The sequence below is a fragment of the Jatropha curcas genome, chromosome 2, assembly GCF_041381405.1.
Source record: "Jatropha curcas cultivar XTBG-Jc1 chromosome 2, XTBG_Jcur_1.0, whole genome shotgun sequence".
In the NCBI taxonomy this organism is placed as follows: Eukaryota; Viridiplantae; Streptophyta; class Magnoliopsida; order Malpighiales; family Euphorbiaceae; genus Jatropha; species Jatropha curcas.
In genome coordinates this window covers 30240062-30262012 of record NC_143152.1, presented here as the reverse complement: position 1 = coordinate 30262012, position 21951 = coordinate 30240062, and the positions used below count along the sequence as shown (strand labels likewise).

The following is a 21951-nucleotide window of genomic DNA, read 5'->3' as shown; positions in this document are numbered from 1 at the left end:
GTCTACTATCTAGCAAGTTCAAAAAAAAAAAAAAAAAAAAAAAAATTCTGAAAGCAGCAATTAAAACTTATTTCAAAAAAATACAGACTTTACTTGCCCAAAGAAGAAATTCAGGGAAATGTTTCTTGGGAAACCTACTTCATACTGGTGAGAATACCAATTATTGACTAGAAAATCATTTGGAATAGCAACCAAAGACACCCAGCAATGGTGATAGCCAAAAAGATATTAACTGTCTGCCTGAATAGACTGCATATAGTTGTATCCTCTGATATTTTTTGCATGGAATAATTGCTCTTAGTTCTCAAAAACAATAGCCAAAGAAAGTCCCCTTCTTCTGTGAAATGCCAACTAGTATAAATACTGCTGCCAACAACAAAAACTAGGGTTTTCTAAAACATCATTAAAAAATTAACAACATGGAACAAGGCAATGAGTTCTATGTGAAAATTTGGACGTGCCCAAAGGAAACTGACCCTTAATTTTCCGAAAAGCTATTCATGACATAATCAAAGATTTTAATACAATGATTAAGATTCAGATTGTCCTATTAGAGCACTTAGAGGTTGCAAACGTGCCTTTCAATGCTAGAAACACAGATAACATCTATATCTATATCAAAACAGAGAGTTTTTTTTTTTTTTTTTTGGTGTATAAAAAGTTTTAAAAGGAAAAGGCGTTAGGTTTGAAGTCTGACATCTAGATTATAAGAAGAACACTTGATGAGAAAAAGATTTAAGAAATGGAGAAAACAAGTATGTTTTTTTTAATAGACATGATTGCATAGACTTTGCATTCATCGATGATTGCGAAGACCTTCCAGAATCTCTAGGCAACATGTGTATTCTGCTGTTTACAATTTTTTTTTTTTTTTAAAGAGTGAAAAAAACAGCAGGAGAACAAGTTTAGGCAAACAAGATGTCAACCTCTATTTCTAATTGTTGTTTATCCTTGTCAATTTGTAAACATTCCTAGAGTAATTAACATATTGGTGGGAGATCCCATAGAGCTTCAGTAGGATCATGAACTGTTTCCATGTACTCCTGCACTCCATTCATTGCATATAGAGATGCCGATATCTGTCTTTCCACTTTCATTCTATCAAATTCTGTGAACTCCAGGTCACTTGTTTCAGGCAACAGCATATTTCTTGGGAAGTCCAGCACTTCCTGAGTAAATGAAAACCGATCCAAACCAGAACCAAAACCCCATGAAAGATCAGACTGAAAAGGACCCAATTCAAATTCTTCTCTGCAGTTGCTCATGTCAGGTTTGTACACATCATCAAAAAACTGGGTATCGTTAACTATCTCGCCAGAAGGAGTACTGTTATCAATGCTGCTGCTACTGCTACTACTTGTACAAGTGCTAGTAGTGACAGTGCTATTTGATGGGGTAGATACTTCAAGATTTTCTTCTTCCCTTTGTTGTTTTTTTCCTGCTTTCTTGTTTTTGAGTAGATTTCGGATCCTGGAAGCCAGAGGAGAATCCAAGGAGACTTGAGTGATGAAGTTGGTGCGTGTATTTGATCCGCGAAGAAGACAGGCAGCTTCATCATACGCTCTCGCAGCTTCTTCTGCTGTCTCAAAGGTGCCAAGCCACATCCTTATCTTTTGTGTTGTGTCTTTTATCTCTGCCACCCATCTACCAGAAGGCCTTTGTCTAACACCAACAAACTTATTATTATTGTTGTTAGGTCTATGTCTTCCCTTGAATTTGCTTGTTTTATTCACTGGAACGCTCGAGCTTTTATGCTGCTTTTGTTGTTGGAACTGAATTTCCATTGAAAATTTGTGCAAGAAAATGTAAGACTAGGAAATTGGATTGTAAAGAGAGAACATTGGTTTGATTTTAAAGAAGAGCAAATAAGAAGGAAGGACAATTCTTCTACCACTCAAAAGAAGGGTGAGTATGTCTGTCTACATGTTCTTGTTTGGTTTTTGATGGAGAAATGTATATATAGTTGAAAGGTTCCTTTGATTTTTTTAAGAGCAAGTTGATGCTAATATGAGAAGGATATATAGAGTTGTTTTTTAGTATTTGTAAGTATGTGGCACTCGCATTTTCGTATGTGGGCAAATTACCTCTCAGAGGAGAATTCTTTCTCTTGCTTACCCTTGTTTTGACTCCATCCGAAATGACCGGTTTGTCCTCACATTAGTTTGTCATGGTCAACATGATTAGCAAATTGAAGTTTATTTATTGGCATGTTTAGCCTCCAATAACTATAATAGTTGATTCTACAATCTCTAGAGGTAATTAAAATATCTGAGTCTAATCTAATCGATCTTTTCATATTTTCTTTTAAAGGCATGAGAAATATGTGGCTTTGAAATTTCAAATTTAAGTTTTTTTATTCATTTTTATACAAAAAGAAATAAAACTTAAAATTAAAACAAACACCCGATTGCTAAATTATCATCCCAACATTATATAACATAATTAATCTCAAGTAATACACTCAAGAAGCATTTAATGTGAGTAGAAGAAAAAAAATATATTTGACATGACAATAGATTCAGATTAATAAAAAGATAACTTAGGGGACAGTAAGGTCGTGCCACAAGCAAACATGGCTAATCCCAGGTGGGAAAAGAGATCAGACATAGGATACGATACAGAATTGGCATAATAGTATAATGATCTAAAGTCTAGTTTAGTAGTGCCATGACTTAAAGGGCTTCGTTTTGTATTTTCTCTCTCTTAACTTGGTCAAAATATATGACAATTGAGAAGAGAAGAGAGTGTTGAAGCTCAAAATGTTGCCACTTGGAGGCACCAAAATGAACCTCTAGATAGCCCAAAAACTAGGGTCCAAACCATTTTTCAGGAGAAAAAATATTAGTCTCAGAGACCTAGTCAAGCACTAAGCAGACAAAAGGAATATCATATCGCGCACGCTGCGTTGGTTTTAACTTCTTACATCACCAACAAAAAACCATTGTATATAACAATGGCGTTTTTTTTTTTAATTTGTATAATACTTCTGAGAGAAGAGTATTATATTTGTTAATCTTAATGATAGTATATTCATTTCTAAAAATATAATACTATGTATATGCATACTTTAATTTCACTTAATTAATACAACAACAATAACAAGTAAACCTTAATTTAACTATTTTTTTCAAAAAAAAAAAAAAAAAAAAAAAAAAACCCTAATTGATACAGAAAAAAGACGAAAGAATGATTTATTTTCTTAAAGTGAAAATGAACCATGAACACAACAAATATATTTACATATAGTGGTTTTTTTGCTTGATATCCGCCATGGATAAATATAGCACTATGATGAAACCTCACGGTAAAGTGTACAAAAACTAGTGGGTTTGGATAATTTTATATCTGATTTTTGGAAAGTTAGCATCTTTTTACATAATTTTTACAGTACTGGTTATTTAACTAGAAATAGAAAAAGACACTTGGTTACTGTGAATGGATCCAAGAGTTCGCTTCATCATCCAAAACCACTCCATCAACACAAAGTAGAAATATTCAAAAAATTGTTTTAATATTTTTGTTTTATCCTTTTATTCTAATAGTTGTCTGTATTCGAATTTAAATGAGTTGATCAAATATGATGCAAGTGGAGAAAAAGAAATAGGAAAATTAAGAGTCATGAATCTAACAGTAGCATAAGGTAGGCTGTTGATACTGTTAACAGCAAAGATTTTGTCCCTTTCTATATGTATATATATATATATATATATATATATATATTTTCTTACGAATACAGAAAAGATGCTTAATTTGGTAAAAGACCACTAGGGGACCATTTCTATAAAATTCTTGAAATTTGACCTAAAATGTTATAATATTATATAGTTATTTCCCTAATTTAAAAGTAAATGTAATATGTCATAACAGCATGCTCCTTGACGAGAATCTTTCTTTCTTTTTTATTATTCGTTTTTTCAATCACTTTTTCTCAATACTAGGTTTATCTAAACGCTAGGTTTAGAAATTCACAGCCCAATCGCAAACCTATTTACAAACCCATAAGGATGAACAAATCGATCTTTGTTCCACCTTTCCCACACAATAGACGAATCCCAGCATGAGAATCATCGTTTTGATCAGGCTAATGACAAAATAAACGTTTCAGTTATGCCGCATTTTGCAATTTCATCATCAATTTTCATTTTCAGTTCTAATTTCGGACTTATAAAATCAATACTTCAATTTTGTTGGACCAACATGTAATGTAAAACAACCAAAAGTTATCCCCACTCCACTTGTTATTATTATTTTCGTACCAATAAATAAAGATTCAGCTTCCAAATCCAATCCTGCACACGTGAAATGCTGATTGTATAACTAACTTGTAATAAAATCATCATACTACCAAGTTATCAACATTACAAACACTTCTCTACCAAATCAAAAAACATTTTTATATTTATACACCATAAAATATTTACCTATTTAACATCCCAAGAATTGGAAAGTTATAAAAAAAAAAAAAAAAAAGAAAGAATAGAGCCACTCACAATCCTCAACCTCAGCCACACCAACTTAGGCCTCCAAATTTCTAAAAATACCCTCACACTCAAAACAATGAATAGCACTCGGGAGTAGTAATAATATACACATTCCTAAACAAAATTTTTCCTATTTTTCACTTTCATATCTGATGCAGAAGAAAAACTCTACAGAAATTTTTTTATAAGCAGTTTATGGAAAAAGAAATGGAAGATATCAACACATAATAATATGCAACGAGTACAGGCAAACACATTTCCAAACTCCATGACATGCCCACCAATGCAAAAGGAACTCAATTGACTGGATACAGCTTCTTCCAAAATTAAGAAAACTAGCATACCCGCACATGCAACCCAACGGGAAGGAGGACCTAATTTCCTGATGAACTACGCAGAGAGAATAGATTGCAAGGCGAGTTGCTGCTGTGGCTCCAAGGAAGACCAAGTTGATGCTAGGGTAGCAGGTGGTAACATTTGCTGAAGTTGCCTTAATAGATTAATCATTCGACCAGCAGTTTGCTCTGTTGCCAAGTCTTTACCAGCACATATGACCTAGAACACAAAGCATTGCAACAACTCCAAAGATTAAAAATAGAAATTAAGGGATATATTTTAGGCTTCCTAATAAAGATGACAATACCTCAGCAAAAACAAGGACAACTTTGGGAAGATATTGATTGTTCAATCCTAGAAGTTCTCTATCCGACCTGAAAACAGTTGCATTTTTCTCTTTCAATGAGCATCAATGAAATGCAACTAGTCCAGAAGTGGAAAGGATAATAATAATAATAATAAGAAGAAGAAGAAGAAGAAGAAGAAGAAGAAGAAAAATACTCCAAAAGTTCATGACTTTTACCTTTCAACCATTGAACAAAGCTGGTCATGCACAAGCTTGGCCTCAATTAAATCACTCCTTATTGGTAGGCAGCTTAACCAGGCAGGGAATACCTGCCAAATAATACATAACCATAGGAGAAACGTTATATACATCCCCCATAACAAATTTCTCTCCTTATAGAGAATGAGAAAGGTGGCAAACAATAAAATAATACATCCGTGAATATTAGCACAATACCAAAAATATGGCTTGTGAGGAGTCATCATTATACATACAACAAGCAACTAGTGTGTGTGTGTGTGTGTGTGTGTATACACACATACATTTCGATTAAAGCCTTTACAGCATACAAGACTCATAATACATGATAATATGCAATAGAAATGACCAGTGGGATTCCAGGGGTAATGTATATCTAAAACTTAAACTACTTAAACAAGTAGACACTTGACATGCTATAAAAGCCTTAAATGTCCTCGAGCAACTTGTTTTATTTTCGATTGCACACATAAATCTTGTTCAGAATTAAACCAGCTATCAGATCCCCATAAATACTTTACAAGGAGGCTAGCTTTTTGCAGGAGTAACACAAAAAGATCAAACCACTTGATACACATGTAACAAGTCAGTTCAGAAACTGCTGAAGAAAAAAGCTAAACATCCTGTATAAAAATGCTAATGCCATAAAGATAAGAAACAAACCAGACAATCTAAAGTAACGCTGGACATGTTTCCTAGACCAGAATCCTTTAATAAATCAAAGCTTCTAATTTTCAGAACCAGCTAACATTTAATATGAAAACATAGCATAGCCAATCCCTGTTATGCTTGATAAAGCTAAACCTTATTATATGAATAATTTAGTCCAACCTCAGTTGAATCTGTGGACAACTGATTGGCATGATCAACATATAAATTAATGACATAGATATACCTGCGCTGCATCTATACTATCCCGATGGAATTGGCATATTTTTCCAAGAGCTGAAACAGCATTATCATATGCCATTACATTTTCTGAATGATGCGCGTTAGGATCACTTATGACAACATTCAACTTAGAAAGGGCCTCTGCAAGAAGATACAACAAAAGATGTCCCTTTAGAACATATAAAGGCATTAGCACCAAGGAGAAAGTCTAATATGAAACTGATGAACAAGTTACCTCTAACAAGTGGTTTAAACACAGATCCACCAAACTCAGCACAAACACCAACCCCATAAACAGCTGCCTGAAAAGCAACTGACAATCATTTAGTGAGAAAACACATATTTACAAGAGATGCACAGCAAAGAGTTGCTAAGCACAAACCTGCCTAACATCTGGATTTTCATCATTGCAGGCTTCCAAAAGGAAAGGAACATAAGTAGCATAATATCTGTCAGCAGCAACACATAGAATAAGCACATAGAAAGATCTTGTTAACAATAGATATCCAAAAAAGCTTGACGTGCTTACTTGAGAGCTGCTTCATGGCAATGCTCAACAATATCATCAAATATACAAATGGCAATTCTCCTCTCTTCTGCTGTTTTATCCTTGCCCTGCACAATCAAAAATTTGATGAGCAAGACTAAGTCGAGTACATTTGTGAGTGTATGAGCCCAGTAACTAAAACCATTTGTTAAAAGAACAAAAAGTAGGTAAAAATTTTCAAAATCAAAGGATAAATAGAGAATTCTAAAACAACTGTGATCAGATTGAAATTTTAAAAGGCCGTATTCAACTAGCCAAACCCGGCCACGCTCAGATGGCCACCATATATCCAGTTGGTCAAGTGGCTCAGCATGTATTGAAGAAAAGTAATGCAAGTGGGTTTACTACTGAGATCAAGTCAAAAAACTGTATACAGCATCCTTACCCACAAAAATCCGCTAAAAAAAGAGATCAAGGCAAATCTACTCAAATCTGGGACACAGAAAATGCATTCATGTACTAAAGATGAAATAAGACAGAAGCCATGTCTGAAACATATCTAAGAAGAAGCAACAGCTAGCTTTCACATATGGATGTGGGCCTGTATATATATATATATAAAGAAGATGCAGCATTAAGGAATTACTTACCCACATAGGTGTTATGTAAGATGAAAGTTCATCGAAGAAAGGCAAGAAAGAGATTCTGAATGTCTTAATTAACATGCCCAACAGATCACCAACCTTGAATAAGAAGAAAATAAGGACAATGATTAATTTATCATAAAAAATATTAGAAAAACAATAAGCCAATCCAAGCATAAATAGTTAGAGGTTTCACTTGATCAAATAGTTCTTCTTCCTGCTCATTTTCTTCCTTTAATAACTCCCCTTCTTCTGCATCGAAGTCCTCAGCTTTGGCCCTCTCTGCTCTTTCCTGTTTCCTGGCTGCACTGGCTGTCATGACCTGTTTTATCTCATCCACAATGGATCTTACTTGGCTTTCATCCAAAAGAGAGCCAGAAACCTGAGGGAGAGAAACCACAGTAAGTTCAGCTCATACCCATAACAAAGCAACTCAGCATGATGGAGAATAAGAATGATTTATTTGTGATCAAAGAGTTTGCACATCCAACAAATTTATATGCAGACTGAATTACGACTGTATATTAAAGAAACTATTTCATAAGACCTCCAGCTCAAAAAGAAACCTCATTCCTGAAAACACTAATTTCATAAGACCTAATTTCAAGAACAACAACAACAACTTCTTCTACAAAAAGCTAGAAGTTACAAATATAAAATTGACTAACAACAACGATGCAAGCTGAAGGCAGAAAACCGGGAACTAATTGGAAAACACGAATGGAAAAGATTTTTAAAAAATTAAGGAACCAAGATAACAATCTTAAGCAGCTGACTGGTAGACTGAGCATAGCTAAAAGGTGAGAGCAGGAGCTGGTCTAAATCAACTAATAAAAAATTACTTAGCCAGCTCTTAAAAGAATACAAAAAAAGGCAAGTTAAAGCACAAATCAACTGAAAAATTGGTACCTACTATGGCGAAATGAGCAACATGCATACTACAAATATTGTGAGTGTCATTAAGAAAGCAATCATCATAATACATCAAAATCAATGTCACAAACCTGTATGCACTCCGTCAATGAATCCAGCATGTTTGCACATATTTCAACCTCTGGCTCCTGCAAGATGTTTTGCAACAAAAAGACAACTATTCAATCAGACAAATCCATAAGCCTCAATACAGCAGATGTACGTATGCAAAGACCATTCGAATATGCGTGCCAGAAGGAACCAATAGACAAACAAATAGAAGCAAAACCTTGTGTAAGGCCTCCACCAAAGCTGGTACAATGTAATCAGACAATTGTTTTAAGTATGACTCATTACGTCCTTGAGATTGACCCTTCTCTATAGCTAGTTTAGCAGAACGTAAAAGCTCCGGCATAGCTGTAACCAAACAAACAAAACAAAGTAAAAAGTTGTTCGAATCCATAAAATGGGTACATGTGTATGCATACATGTAACTTGTTTACTATTATTAAATAACAAACAGCTTACAGAGTACCTGAAACAGCTGCCTTCCTGACTTCTTCATGGAAATAAAATTTAAGAAGAGGAACCAATGTTGTAGCAACCTGCAATTTCCATGCAGAGGTTAATATCTATACTCACTCAAACCTAAGAAAAGAAACCTCCAAACAGCAAAAAGAAAAATGAACCTGATCTATCCACGGGAAAAAGCCTTCCTTCAACTCATCGGCATAACAGCAAATCATGTTACATGCTGTTGCTTTTTCCTCCAAAACACTAGTCTTAATCCCTATCCTTTTGTCCCCAAGAGTGATTGTTTCAATGCTGCAATAGAAAAACAGCCTTAATAAGTAACTTCAATTGCTTATGAACAAAAGCATATTTCTTGAAACGGACAATAGCAAATGAAACCTGGCAACATCACATGGGAGAACTGAATTTTTGTAAATGGTTTTTCTAAAACATAGGTGCTGGACTTACAAGTGGGATGCAGAGAATAATGGAGTTTGCAAGAATATAAATACCTGTGAAGCAAACCTATAGGCATGCCACAGAACCATGAAAAAGAAATAATAATGTTATTTTTCCAAGGTAACCTCTTTTTCCATTTGCCACGGACAAGTATGGCAAACAAGAATGTCCATAAGCTATTTAATAGTTGCACACCGTATTAATTTAAGAATTCTTGAAAGACAACATTTTCAGTTAGAATATAATCTTAGAAAGATATGAAGTGACATGTCACCAATTCACAATTTCAATTTGTCTTCTAAAATTATCCTCCTGAAATTATTCTTCTTTATCCAATGGTCAATTGATGTCTTATGTTTCATCAGTGCTTTATATTCACAATAAAGAACCACATAGACTAGTCAATAGTTCAAATCATCTAAATCTAGAATTCTAGATAAAGCAAATGCACAAAAAAGGAAACTGGCATAATTATGAGACTAAAGTGGCCTATCACTTAGAAGACCACTCTGCAAGAGATAAAATTATGCAAACTAAGATTTAAACCCATATCCCGTAATTTAGAACAATCTAAACAGAGAGAAACCTGTCGTCTTCGTCGTCATCAATGTCAACATCTGAATCTGCAGATGTAATGGTCACATCGGGCTTAAGCTGTGCAGATTGAAGCAGAGGGGGCATGACAACATTCATGTATGGAAGAAAATCTTTCCCAAGGCATTTGCAAAGTCTGGCCCATGCCTGCAACAAATATGCAATTAGACTTTTTTAGCCCCTAGTTTTCCAATGTCCACACAGCAGTAACATTTCAGATAATCAACAATCACTAGGAACATCATAAGAATGTCAATAAAAAATTACATATTCAACTGGTTAAAACTTACTTGTAGCATATAGCTAGTAGTTGGGTCATCTGCCTCCATTTGAGATCCTTGCAGTGACAATAAGACATCCATAACCTTGAAAAAAAAAAAAACAAACAACAAGACCGTTATTTTTCCATGAAAAACTTGAGAAATTCCATCAATATGACAATCTGAACTATAAGCTGAAAAATTTGAGGCATAAACCCCCTTATTGCAGGGGACCCATCATACTATTCAAGAAGTAAAGCAGAAATAGCAGGGCAGCAATTTGATACAAGGGAAGATCAACAGAGCTGCTTAACACAGGTAGCCAATACATGCAGAAAAGGGAGGATACAAGATGGAAAAACCAGTAAATAAGAAAAACAATTGTGTAGGGTGTGTTTCCATTATTACCTGCCTGGCATCATCTCTAAATTTATCCTTTCCAACAGCCATCCCAACCAAACTAATGCACTCCATAGCTTTAGCACGCAGCATGCGGTTAGACTTGTCATTTGCACTCACCAGTATAGCTTTCAAGTAGGGCATCACAGCATTATAATATTTCTGAAAGTGTTCCTGCAAAACAAAATAACACATGAGAACAATGCAGGTTCTCTTTTCTTCTTTTCTTCTTTCATATTTAGCGAGTGTGGGTAAGGGAGGGAGGATGCACATTGCAACTGAGATATATAAGCAATCAACAATAAACCATGTGCACTAATTGTTCAGCAAAATTAGAATTGACACTTCCAGCTCCTCTGCCTTAGTCAACCATTCCACCATATTTGGTTCACAAGCAAGTAAGTAAAGATAGAGTTATGGTTCAAATAGATTAAAAAAATTACCTGTGATGAATCAGCAACTGATGCTAAAGCAGTCAGGGCACCCTCTTGCACCATTTGCTTCCCATTCTGGATTTCATATGAATAAGTCATCACATATATAATGGGCAAAAAAAGGCTCCTAAAAGGGATCGAGATATTTCCACAGAAAGACACCAACAAAACAAAAAGAAGAAAGGATAGGTGCACTTGTGCAAAATCATGTTCTGTTCATAGGCCAAAAGGAGAGAATAACCAGAAACTTAAGGCATTCAAAGCTAATACCCCTTACCTTTCAGCAATTCCTGGAAAAGCTTCAAAGTTTTTGGGACAAATTTTGTTACAAATTTGTCCTTTACCATTACTAATTAAGGATATAGATGGATCTAAAACAAAGCATGCTTGGGACTGAGGTTGATGAGGAAAACAATCATATATGACATACCTGAAGGAGTACAAGAAGCTTGCTAATAATTCCATCCAAGTATGGTGCCAATATGTCAGGAGTGCAGCTCTCGCTAAAATTGAGCACTGCTGAAGCAGCATGAGCCTGCAACATACAACAATGGAGCATTCCATTTATAGCTAAACAAGAACATGAGAAGATTAACCAAGTAAAAGGCTAACAAAAAAATTAAAAGGACAAAAATTAATCACACTATCAGCCAACTGAAACACATACAGAAATTAAGAAAACCAATTAGGATGAGAAAAAAGGATAATTTCCCAAAATTGTAGAAATTGATTCAGAATTTTTAAAAATTATACATTTTGTGGTAGTTGACTAGGTAAAAAAAAAAAAAAAAAAAACACAATTAACATAAGTAAAAATATTATATAATTTTGTTACTAGTTTCATGCCAGTTGACTTGATTTTGTCTTATTACGTAAGTACACCATTGACCTACTCTAGATATTATTAGAAATTATCAACTCAAACAGTAAGCATAAAGTATAAACCAAATATCTCTCTTCTCTCACAAGTTCCTTGTGGATGAGTGAAAAGCAAATATGTCATACAGTTTTTAGGGTCACATCCTACAACAATAAATTAATGACTACCAATACACAATTCAAAATATGAAACCACTGTAACAAATTCATGATAATAACAGCTATAAAAACCTGAACTCGAGGATTCTGAAAATCATCCATTGCTCCAGCCAAAGCAGGTAGCACTCTTTGGTGATACTTCTTTTGCAAGTCTGGGCCCAGATCAGTTGACAATTGTCCAATTGCATTTATAGCTGCCCACCTCACACGGGGATGGGGATCTTGGAATGAGTTTAAGACCATAGAAACTATCTGCTCAAGATTCTTTATCATCACCTGCACCAATTAACAGAAAATATAAAATACAAAAGTTGAAAGGAGTGATGATTAAACATTCTCGCCAGTAAAGGTTCAAAGACAGTAAATATACATCTAAAAATACTATTAAAAATAGAAGCTCAACAATAGCATGCAAGGTACGACAGGGTGAACCAAGCACTAACAGAAAGCCTATGTCCTTATAAAAAAAAAAAAAAAAATGAATAATAACTGAGACTTGTCAAAGTATCAATGGAGCATATAAGTACAAATAAATAGGCATAATGCAGGACATGGACATGTACCTTTGAGCAACCCTCTGCTATTTGTGCCAAAGCAATGAGAGCAGCATGATGCTTCTCCCACTCTGGAGCTGCCAGAAAGCTTTGCAAAACCTCAGAAGCAACTGGAATTACAGTATTCCCGCCAAGAGCAATAGACAACCTGTCTAGACACTCCTGTCCAAACCCATAATTGCTGGTCTCCCCAGCATCCTCGTCTTCACTCTCTGCACTATGCCACACGGGATCATCTTCTATGTCCAAAAGCATTCTCATCAACACCATAAACAGCTTATGCACAAATTGTGGAAACTTCCTCATCATCCCGGGTGCCCTCTCTCTAGCCTCAGCTAATGTGATGACAAACTCTATGGCCAAATGTCTCGTCCCTTCTTCTAAACTCTCTGCCTCCGCTATTTGCAACATAGACCCAACCACCTCCATTATCTGCTTCCTCAAAAATCTCGGTTCACTGCCCGCTAATTCAATAAGCAACTCGAGCGCTTCTTGGGCTGTTGCCTCTTGATTGTTATTCAATGATTCTGTTAGAGTTTGCATCATTAACGGTAACAAATCCTGAAATTTATCACGATCATGATTGTTTGATAAACATTGAATAAAATTAATTGTGGCGTTTAAAGCTGCAAGTCTCACATCCGGACTCGTGGAATTGCTTAAACAATTTAAAAACAGTTCGCGAAGGGTGCTCAAATGTGGAATTAGGGTTTCACCAATAAACTGAGCCAATCGAGCGAAAATCAAAAGCGCCGATTCTTGGAGATTATGATTCTGTGCAGTGACGCATTGGAACATGAACGGCAACAGCTCAGGCCACCCGCCATCTGGCAAAACTGAGGCAGCGAGCTCTGAAACCGTGTCGTTAATCTTTTTAGTTATTGATTTCGTGGTTTCTCTCTGGAGAGAAGAGAGAAGTATGTTCTTAATGGTGGAGCGAGTTGACTCATTGAGCTTAGGGTAAAGGAACGAGTCATCGTTAGCTGCTCCACGGGTTAGGTGCTTACGGAGGAGGACAGCAGACATGGCGCGAATCTCGGAAAGCGCGGAGGAAGAGAGAAGGTGAGCAAGTCTGAGCGTGAACGAGTCCGGTTGAGCTTGCTTACAGAGGTTGAAGAGTGACTCGGCGGCGGACCGTTGCTCATTGGAGGAAGACATGAGGTGGCTTACTAAAATTTCGAAGTGACTCGGGTCAGGCCCGAGGAGGTGCGTGAGTTGCTGCAACTGGGTTGGATCGGCAGCCATGGATAGAGTTTGTGAGTGCTGGTGAGGTTTTTTCGTCTGGTGGTGGCTGGAAAGAGGAGGAGGGAAGAAGATTGAGGGGGGGAAAAGGAGGGGTTTTGGTTAACTCGTGGGTTTGGGATTTTTCTCTCAAGTTTGTTGTTACATTGTTTGGTGAAGTTAGTCCAACCAATACCTTCCACGTAAGCGATTCTCGAAATAAATCCGGTTCTGTTTGTCTCAGTCGCAATTTTTCCGTGCAGAATAGGTATAAAGCAAAATTCTAACATTTATTTTCTTTTTCTTTTTTTTTTTTCGAGAAATCCAACGTTTATTTTCAAATCTCTATTTGTTGCGGGACTAGCAGAAGTATACTGAATTACTGATGGGGAGCTAGAATTGGAATTAAAAATTAGAATCTTTTTTTTTTTTAACTTTGAAATAAAATTTAATTGCATTAATGCTTATATTTATATGCTACACTTCTAGAATATTAAGTAAATAAAATATACTAGTAAATATCAACAGTTTTCATCCATTAATCATTCAACATTTTTATCATTATTTTCCTTTAAATTTACTTTTTTGATAATGTAATTAGTCGTAGAAATATACTTAAATTTAAGATACGTTGTAAAAGTTTTTTTTTTTTTTATACACGGAGATCCAAGGGGCAACTATCCCCTCCGGAATAACATTATCGGCCACTATCTCATTTGAATAATATTCACCTAATTGATAAAAACTCTTATAATAGAGATGACTCAAACTCGATACCTCTTACTCCTTACATCATATACAATAATTATGAAGATCAATCAAACCAAACATGAAATGTATATTGTAAAATTTTGTTAAGCATACTTTCTAAATATCAAACTTGTATTCTCTCCTTTTACGAAAATTGAGACTCATCTCACTTGACTAACATATTATTAGCTAGAGTTGTAAATCATTATCGAATATAGTAAAATTAAAATTCTACTCAATTTGTTATTTAAACTACTTAAGTTCAAGTTATTGAACTCAAGTAATTTACGAATTGAATACGAGAAACTCATAAATTATAAACGGGTAAAAAGATAAATTTATTAGGAAAAATTGTAAGGTAATGGTAAATAAGTAAATTGGTGCAAATCAAATGTGATCTGATTGATTTTTCTATCTCTCATAGTAGATGTTTAGGAAGTAAAAGGTCTTGAATTCGAGTCTTTCCACTACAAAGTTATCGCAAATTTAGTAAATATTATTTAAAGGGAAGGGTTGTCTTTTACCGTGCAGCCCACAATGTTATTTCGGTCCGTTAGATCTTCCATATATTACAAAAAATAACTTGATAATTTTAATTAGATATTATTACATTAATTGAATTTTCAATCTAGATGTCGTCAATTATTGTATGGTTTATAAATTTATGTTATATTAAGAGTATAAATAAATTTAGAAATTTAATAATTGTTTGAATAATTACTGTTTATTCCATGAATTTTAATTGAAACTACTATCATATTATTATTATTTGACAAAATCATTATTTTGTCCCTAAAGTTTGTAAAAACTAAATTATTTAGGTATTCCATTTAAAAGTTCTATTTTTTGTTTTAACTATTCAGCAAAATCCAATAGTTTTGGTTGTTTATTTTTATTTTTTTGGTTATGCATAGGTGTGTTTACATTTCATGCAATGTTTATTTTTATTAAAACATTTAATGCAATGGTACTATTTGGTTCTTAGCAGCTGTTATTTGATATTTTACTTACAAAATGGCTAATACTTTTAAATAAATTTCATGGTGAAAAAATAATTTTATCATACAGTTATTTTTAAAATAAAGTTAATTTATCTTTTTTTTTTTCTTTAGTTTTTGTTTATTGTGGCTTGTTTTTTGAAATCGAAGATAGCGGGGGACAATCTGCTGTCAAGGCCAGAGCTGAAACTGTGGGACATCGCGATATACATTATTAAACGTGGCATTTTTACAGATTGTCATGGCCCACCTAGCCTGCTCCTCTATCATGATGATCAGAAAGGGGAATGTGATCTGGTCAGATTTGGGTCACTCAGGACCGTATGATATTCGAGATAATGATGATTTTGAGTCGGCTTTGGAATCCAACTGCTGGAAGCCACTAGAGTACAGTGCAATGTATGTTGTGGATAAAAGATGCCTTTGGTGTGAACGACCCTTTGGTTAATGCAATTGAACGGAAAAAGATAATTAAGAGCTTTTTGACAAATAGAATCCCAACTTTTTCTTTTTCTTTAGACGGGATTTTAAATTCGAAGATTTCGTTATTTCAATTACGATCAAATTGTTTTATTGAGATTAAATAATCAAATTATAAATAAATATACTTATGCTTAAACCAAAAAAAAAATCTTAAATAAATAAATTGAACATCTTGTTATAAATGAAAAAGATCGATTATGATAAAATTGATCAGAATTAAAAATAACAAGGATAGATTATATCTCGAAATTTATTAAAGTATTTTAAACGAAATAAATTCATAAAGAGGTAATTTTATTTTACATTTTTTTATATACAGACAGCTAGAACTTGATTGATAAATTTGTGTTGACGTGTTTTTCCAAATAATAATAATAATAATAATAAATCTAACTGTTGAAAATTTAGATTTGGGCTTCAGTCAGAGAAATTGGGCCTATGGTAGTATAATGAACGTTGAAGTTGGATTTTAGTATTTTATTTACTTAATTGGCCCATGGAAGCATAAAGCACATATTTGTATTAAATAAAGGAAAAAATTATAATCGTATATTTTGTCAAAAAAAATAAAATATTTGATCCTTAATTTTTTGAAAACTTTCATATTTTAAGTGTAAAAAGTGTAAATCCATTTACAAGTTACAATTTTATTTTTGCAGGCAATAATATATATATATATATATATATATATATATATATATATATATCAATACTAATATTCAAAGTAATTAAGAAAAATTAATTGCACGCTAACCTTTTATTTTGTTAGATTATTATATAATAATTCTAAGAGTAACGGAGGCAGGGTGCGCCCACCACACAACAAAAGTTCTAAAAAGAGGAAGCAGAAGGTGCAAGTACAACTAACAAACATCCTCGTAACTGTGTGCTTTTGCCGAGTACTGCACGCGCTCACTCGCTCACTTTAGACGTCAAATCAGGAAATCAATCAAACCAGTCTGCCGCTGCATTGTATTTGTAGAAAAACTACGTTATGATCTGGGCCGTAGATTAAGTAATCACAAGGGACCCCTAAAATGGATAAGATAGAAATTTAAGTTATCCACAAATGTTATAAAAGAAATAAATAATATGTAGCTATATAATATATAATATATATCTCTTAACGCTTAAGCATTTAACAAATGAGACAATCACGTAACATCACTTGGACCGTGTACTTTTTTAATTAGAAAATAAAAATTTAAATCTTTATATATTTTCAGATCATATATATATTATAATTAAATTATATTTTGATACGGGATTAATTTGCATCGTTGAAAACATATTTTAATAGTAAAATTAATTTTTAGAAAACACCATCCACAGAACTAAATGTAAAGTATTTTTTTTAATTAATTCGGTTTTAATTAATCTTAAGTTTGTAATTTTATGACAATGAATACAAATTTAATGTTGCTAAATTAAATTTAGCTTAATTAGTAGCTAAAGTTGAAGCTCTAGGACTCGAAGGTTTTAAATTGGGTGATTGCCCAGTTTGAGTTGGAGTTGTATTCGATATTATTTTGACTTTATTATCCAATATATAGATATGATTATTCATATATTTTTTACGAAAAATTTTATAATATTTTAAATCTTAAAAAGATTCATTATGTCGTTAAAGTTATAAATTTTGATAATATTTTATAACTTTTTACGTTAATAATAACAGTATTTAATGTTTTAAGTTTTTATATATGAAATATTGATTTAATATATATGGTTATTATTATTTTTGTAATTACAAATTTCATAGTTTTCAACTATCCAATAAATATTAATTTTAATCAATCTAATTATATAAGTTGAAATATTTAATAAAATAATTTTAATTACAAGTTAGCATTCAATAAAATGATTTTGTAAGTTAAAATATTTAATAGGTGAAAATTTATAAATTAAATAATTTAATGTGAAGTAAAAGTTAAGAGCGTTATAATATTTTTCAACAAAATATAAAATTGAATTTACTCTTACTCTTAAAATTACAAAAACACAATATATTTGTATATTAAAATTTATTTTCTGTACAATATAATAAAATTGAAATAATTTATTTATTTTTGAATAAAAAGAGATTAAAAAAATCTCCTAAAGTTAAGGGTGTAGTATTTTTTTTTTAAAAAAACAAAATTAGGAATAGGAAGAGTCAATTAATTAATGGCCACAACTTAAGAGCCGCCCGTGCAATCAGAAAATAAAATAAAGAAAGAAACAAAGGATTTTTCCACATTGATATTGAAAACAAAATTACTCATTTATTATAAAATATTACACGTTGGATCTGATCAGCTGGCTATATACCAACTACCAAGCAGTTGAAAAAAAATAAAGAAGGATATATTCGTCTTTTAACTGTAACTAAACAAGTCAAGCTTGATTCAAGGATATTTTTAATAAATCAAACTCAACCTTGCGATGGCTATTAACAAATAAATATTTGATTATTTCATAAAAAATTTAATAGTAATTATTGTTGAATTTAAAATGATGATTAGTTAAAAATAATTATTTTCGTAAATTATTTTTATCATATATTTTTAAATTTTTTAGAGTAAATTAATGTTTTTAATTTAATATGTTATACAAATAAAACATGTCAATTAAAATTTTTAATAATAATATTTAATATTAATTTATTATTTTTAAATAAAATGATTAGTAAATTTATTATTTGAAAAATAATTTTATTTATAATTATTTTTATAATGTTAATATAGACCAAATATATTGTGACTACAAATAAACAGTAGCTAACAAGAAAAAACAAAATCTAAATATAGTTGTTGGAATAAATAACCGATTGAGAATTTAAAACTCTATTTATCTAAAATTATATGTTGTTTTGAGAAAATTAAAAGGTATTAATTATTTTTTTAATTTTATATTATCTCTTATATAAACATAATAATTATTTTCTACAGAATCATAAAATACATATTATCACCTCCACTCTCTCTTAATGGAGATTAATATCGAGAAAATTATTAGGATTGGACTAATCGAACTTTATAAGCTTTTGTAATTTTGGTCTGTTTTAATTTTTTTTGTTAATTTTGTTTATTTTTTTATAGCAATAGCATCATCAATCATAATTAAAAATGAAATTATAAATAAAAAATATTTTACTATTATAATTTAGATGATTTAATTACATCGTTTATTATGGGAACATGAAAAAAAGTTTAAAAAGAGATAAAATGAATGGAGGGATTAATTAATTTTAAGGGTTGGATGATGTTATAATAGTACTATTTTTTCTAGAGGATATCAAATACTAATTTTAATTTATTTTTAATTTTATTGTTAAACAATATAATGAATTCATTAATTCAATTATTTCCACGTATATGGGGACTTTTCTTTATAGAGTACAAACTAATTTATCGTGCACTTTTTTTTTTAGGGAAAATTTACTGTGGAATTGAAAACTCAAGATTTCTTATTCTAAAAAAAAAAAAAGAAAAAACTTAAGATTTCTTAGATTTAGTTACTTTAGTAAGCTAATTAAAAATTGATTCTGATATTTAGTCTGTCTGAAAATAATAATAATAATAATAATAATAACCCAAGATTTATTCCAATTTATGGGGCAAAAATACAAAAAATCCTAGGCACAGGTCCCTAAAATTCTCTTGATTTCCACTTTTCTTCCTCTCTTAACCTTTACGTCTTCGTCTATAAATCATACAAGCAGTCCACCACAGCGCACCATCCCTACCAAAAGATTCACTTGTTCAGACAAAATAAAAAGAGACCTACACCGTAAGTCACTGAATCAAGAACCAGAGAAATATTTAATCCAATGGTGAGAAACCCACCTTCATCTTCTTCTTATTCAACTAATGGCAGGAAAACCACTACACCATGCTGTAGCAAAGTGGGAATCAAGAGAGGGCCATGGACGCCGGAGGAGGACGAGCTCTTGTCAAACTATATCAAGAAAGAAGGCGAAGGACGGTGGCGTACTCTGCCTAAAAGAGCTGGGCTGCTTAGATGTGGAAAAAGCTGTCGTCTCCGGTGGATGAATTATCTCCGGCCTTCTGTTAAACGAGGCCGTATTGCTCCAGATGAAGAAGATCTAATTCTTAGACTTCACAGGTTGCTTGGTAACAGGTATATTATAATTGAGACTGATGAGCTAATTTTGTTTCTTTGTTTTTGAATCAGATTCTGTTTCAACATATCCTTTTCTTTATTTTTTTTTTAGGGTTACACTGTTACTTGCATACGAGCTGTATCAATTATATTGCATATTCAATTAATTAGTTTCTTAGAATTTGATTTCTTTGAACTGGTTTTGTTCTCTCTTTTTCCCCCTATATCTCTCCCTCTTTGAAATGGGCTTCGATCAGTTTTCAATCTTTATTTCTATATGTTCAATTATCAAGATTTCTCTCCTCTAATTTTCATTTTTTCAAAATCTTAATAATACTTATTAGGGTTCTTTATCTTTTCCAGATAATATCAAAAGTTACAAACTTTATTAGCTGATATTATAGGGTGTCTTTTTTCCTTGTTCATTGTGGTGCACCACCTCCATCTGATATGGGCAGGTAAGATTTATATGTGGGTTAGGTAAATGATTGCCAGATTTCCTTATGTAAGATTAAACGGTTGATTTTGTTTCCTAATGTCAAAGTAACCTAATGGATGTTAATCTTCCTTTCCTTATCAGATTTCTAATCACTTCAATTATCAATGGTTAATTAACACAAAATCACCTAGAAATATTTTGATTCGCAAATATCTCTTTTTTCTTTTAAGTATTAATCGTTAATGTTTATGCTTCCTTCATTTCAGATGGTCATTGATAGCCGGGAGGATACCAGGACGAACTGATAATGAAATCAAGAATTACTGGAATACCCATCTAAGCAAGAAGCTAATTAGTCAAGGGATTGATCCAAGAACCCACAAACCATTGAACCCTAACCCTAATTCCTCACAAATTGCCCAAAACCAAAATACTGGCCCTAAGTCTGTCAATTTGGAAGAAACCGAAGGTAGGACTTATCGAACTATAGCAACTAGAGTGAGCCAAAATTTCAAAATGAGTACCCTGGATCATTATCATCAACCAAACCCATTACTTATTGATAATGCTGGTAGTGCTGATCATAATTGGCCTAATTGTGATGATATTGCTATGGATTTACAAAATGGCGATCAAGGACAAAGCAATGCGAATCAGTTCTATATTGGAAATGGAAATGATGAGGGTTTCTCTTCGTTTCTCGATTCTCTTATCAATGAAAATGAGAATCTGTTTATGACTCAACAACAACAGCTGCAACATCCTAGTATGATTGTCTCTTCAGCACAGAATTCTAGCATCTGGGAAGCTGAAGTTGTATCTTCAATGGCTGCCTTTGTCGATGAAGATGTTGCTTTAAAATAAAATAATCATTCTGCATCATATACACAAGTGGATAAAGAAAATCAGATGGGCTAATTAATTAAGCTTCATTGTCATCTAATTTACGTAAAATGTTGTTGCTTCTGTAGTTTTTGTGCTTGCATACATAGTTTCTGTAAGTTCTAGATTGTATGTAGGAGATGAACTTTGTTTTCTGCATGTATCAATTAATCCAGTCCTTTTAGATCTCGTACAAATTAAGAACCAAAAAAACCGGTTTGCTTTAACAAAAAATGTTCTTCTCTTTCTCAAACATTCAATGTAAATTAATTTTTTATGCTAGAGATCTGTTCTATTTCTATCTTATCTGCATGCATACATGAAACTATTTACTGCAACTGATGCAATGGTATTGCTTAGAATTTTCCTCTGTGTGTATATATCTAAAGGAATACAAAATTAGTTCACTAATTGAATCATTAGTACACATGTGATTTTATTCAACCTGTATTATATTTCCTCTCATACATTCATGCATGGCAAATTACATAGAATTTACCTTTTGAAATCCTTATAAATATGAGGGAT

The 21951-nt window shown here is 32.6% G+C and overlaps 3 protein-coding genes across 3 annotated transcripts; 1 reads left to right on the top strand and 2 right to left on the bottom strand.

Annotated features, from left to right (window-relative positions):
* Nucleotides 1–734: 734 nt before the first annotated feature.
* Nucleotides 735–2016, bottom strand: LOC105632616 (ethylene-responsive transcription factor ERN1). The gene has a single exon (XM_012215044.4). The coding sequence runs from the start codon at nt 1782–1784 to the stop codon at nt 981–983; it is 804 nt and encodes a 267-aa protein (XP_012070434.1). The 5' UTR covers nt 1785–2016; the 3' UTR covers nt 735–980.
* A 2352-nt stretch (nt 2017–4368) lies between these two features.
* Nucleotides 4369–13917, bottom strand: LOC105632615 (uncharacterized). Its single transcript, XM_012215043.4, has 20 exons — nt 12556–13917; nt 12065–12268; nt 11385–11489; nt 10964–11029; nt 10530–10694; nt 10152–10226; nt 9854–10008; nt 8985–9120; nt 8831–8900; nt 8585–8712; nt 8388–8444; nt 7580–7765; nt 7390–7482; nt 6782–6867; nt 6635–6701; nt 6488–6554; nt 6257–6393; nt 5341–5432; nt 5125–5191; nt 4369–5036 (listed from the first exon to the last, which is right to left on the bottom strand). The coding sequence occupies exons 1-20, from the start codon at nt 13789–13791 to the stop codon at nt 4872–4874; spliced, it is 3357 nt and encodes a 1118-aa protein (XP_012070433.1). The 5' UTR covers nt 13792–13917; the 3' UTR covers nt 4369–4871.
* Nucleotides 13918–19698: 5781 nt separating this feature from the next.
* Nucleotides 19699–21705, top strand: LOC105632614 (myb transcription factor 42). The gene is made up of 2 exons (XM_012215042.4): nt 19699–20120; nt 20808–21705. The coding sequence occupies exons 1-2, from the start codon at nt 19810–19812 to the stop codon at nt 21403–21405; spliced, it is 909 nt and encodes a 302-aa protein (XP_012070432.1). The 5' UTR covers nt 19699–19809; the 3' UTR covers nt 21406–21705.
* The last annotated feature ends 246 nt before the right edge of the window (nt 21706–21951 follow it).

Excerpts from the sequence above, each read along its gene's own strand:
- LOC105632616 (XM_012215044.4), bottom strand. The coding sequence starts at position 1,784 with ATGGAAATTCAGTTCCAACAACAAAAGCAGCATAAAAGCTCGAGCGTT.
- LOC105632615 (XM_012215043.4), bottom strand. The coding sequence starts at position 13,791 with ATGGCTGCCGATCCAACCCAGTTGCAGCAACTCACGCACCTCCTCGGG. Across the intron at positions 10,009-10,151 it reads CTACTAGCTATATGCTACAA|GCATGGGCCAGACTTTGCAA; the intron begins GTAAGTTTTAAC and ends TATTTGTTGCAG. Across the intron at positions 6,394-6,487 it reads GTTTAAACCACTTGTTAGAG|AGGCCCTTTCTAAGTTGAAT; the intron begins GTAACTTGTTCA and ends ATCTTCTTGCAG.
- LOC105632614 (XM_012215042.4), top strand. The coding sequence starts at position 19,810 with ATGGTGAGAAACCCACCTTCATCTTCTTCTTATTCAACTAATGGCAGG. Across the intron at positions 20,121-20,807 it reads CACAGGTTGCTTGGTAACAG|ATGGTCATTGATAGCCGGGA; the intron begins GTATATTATAAT and ends CCTTCATTTCAG.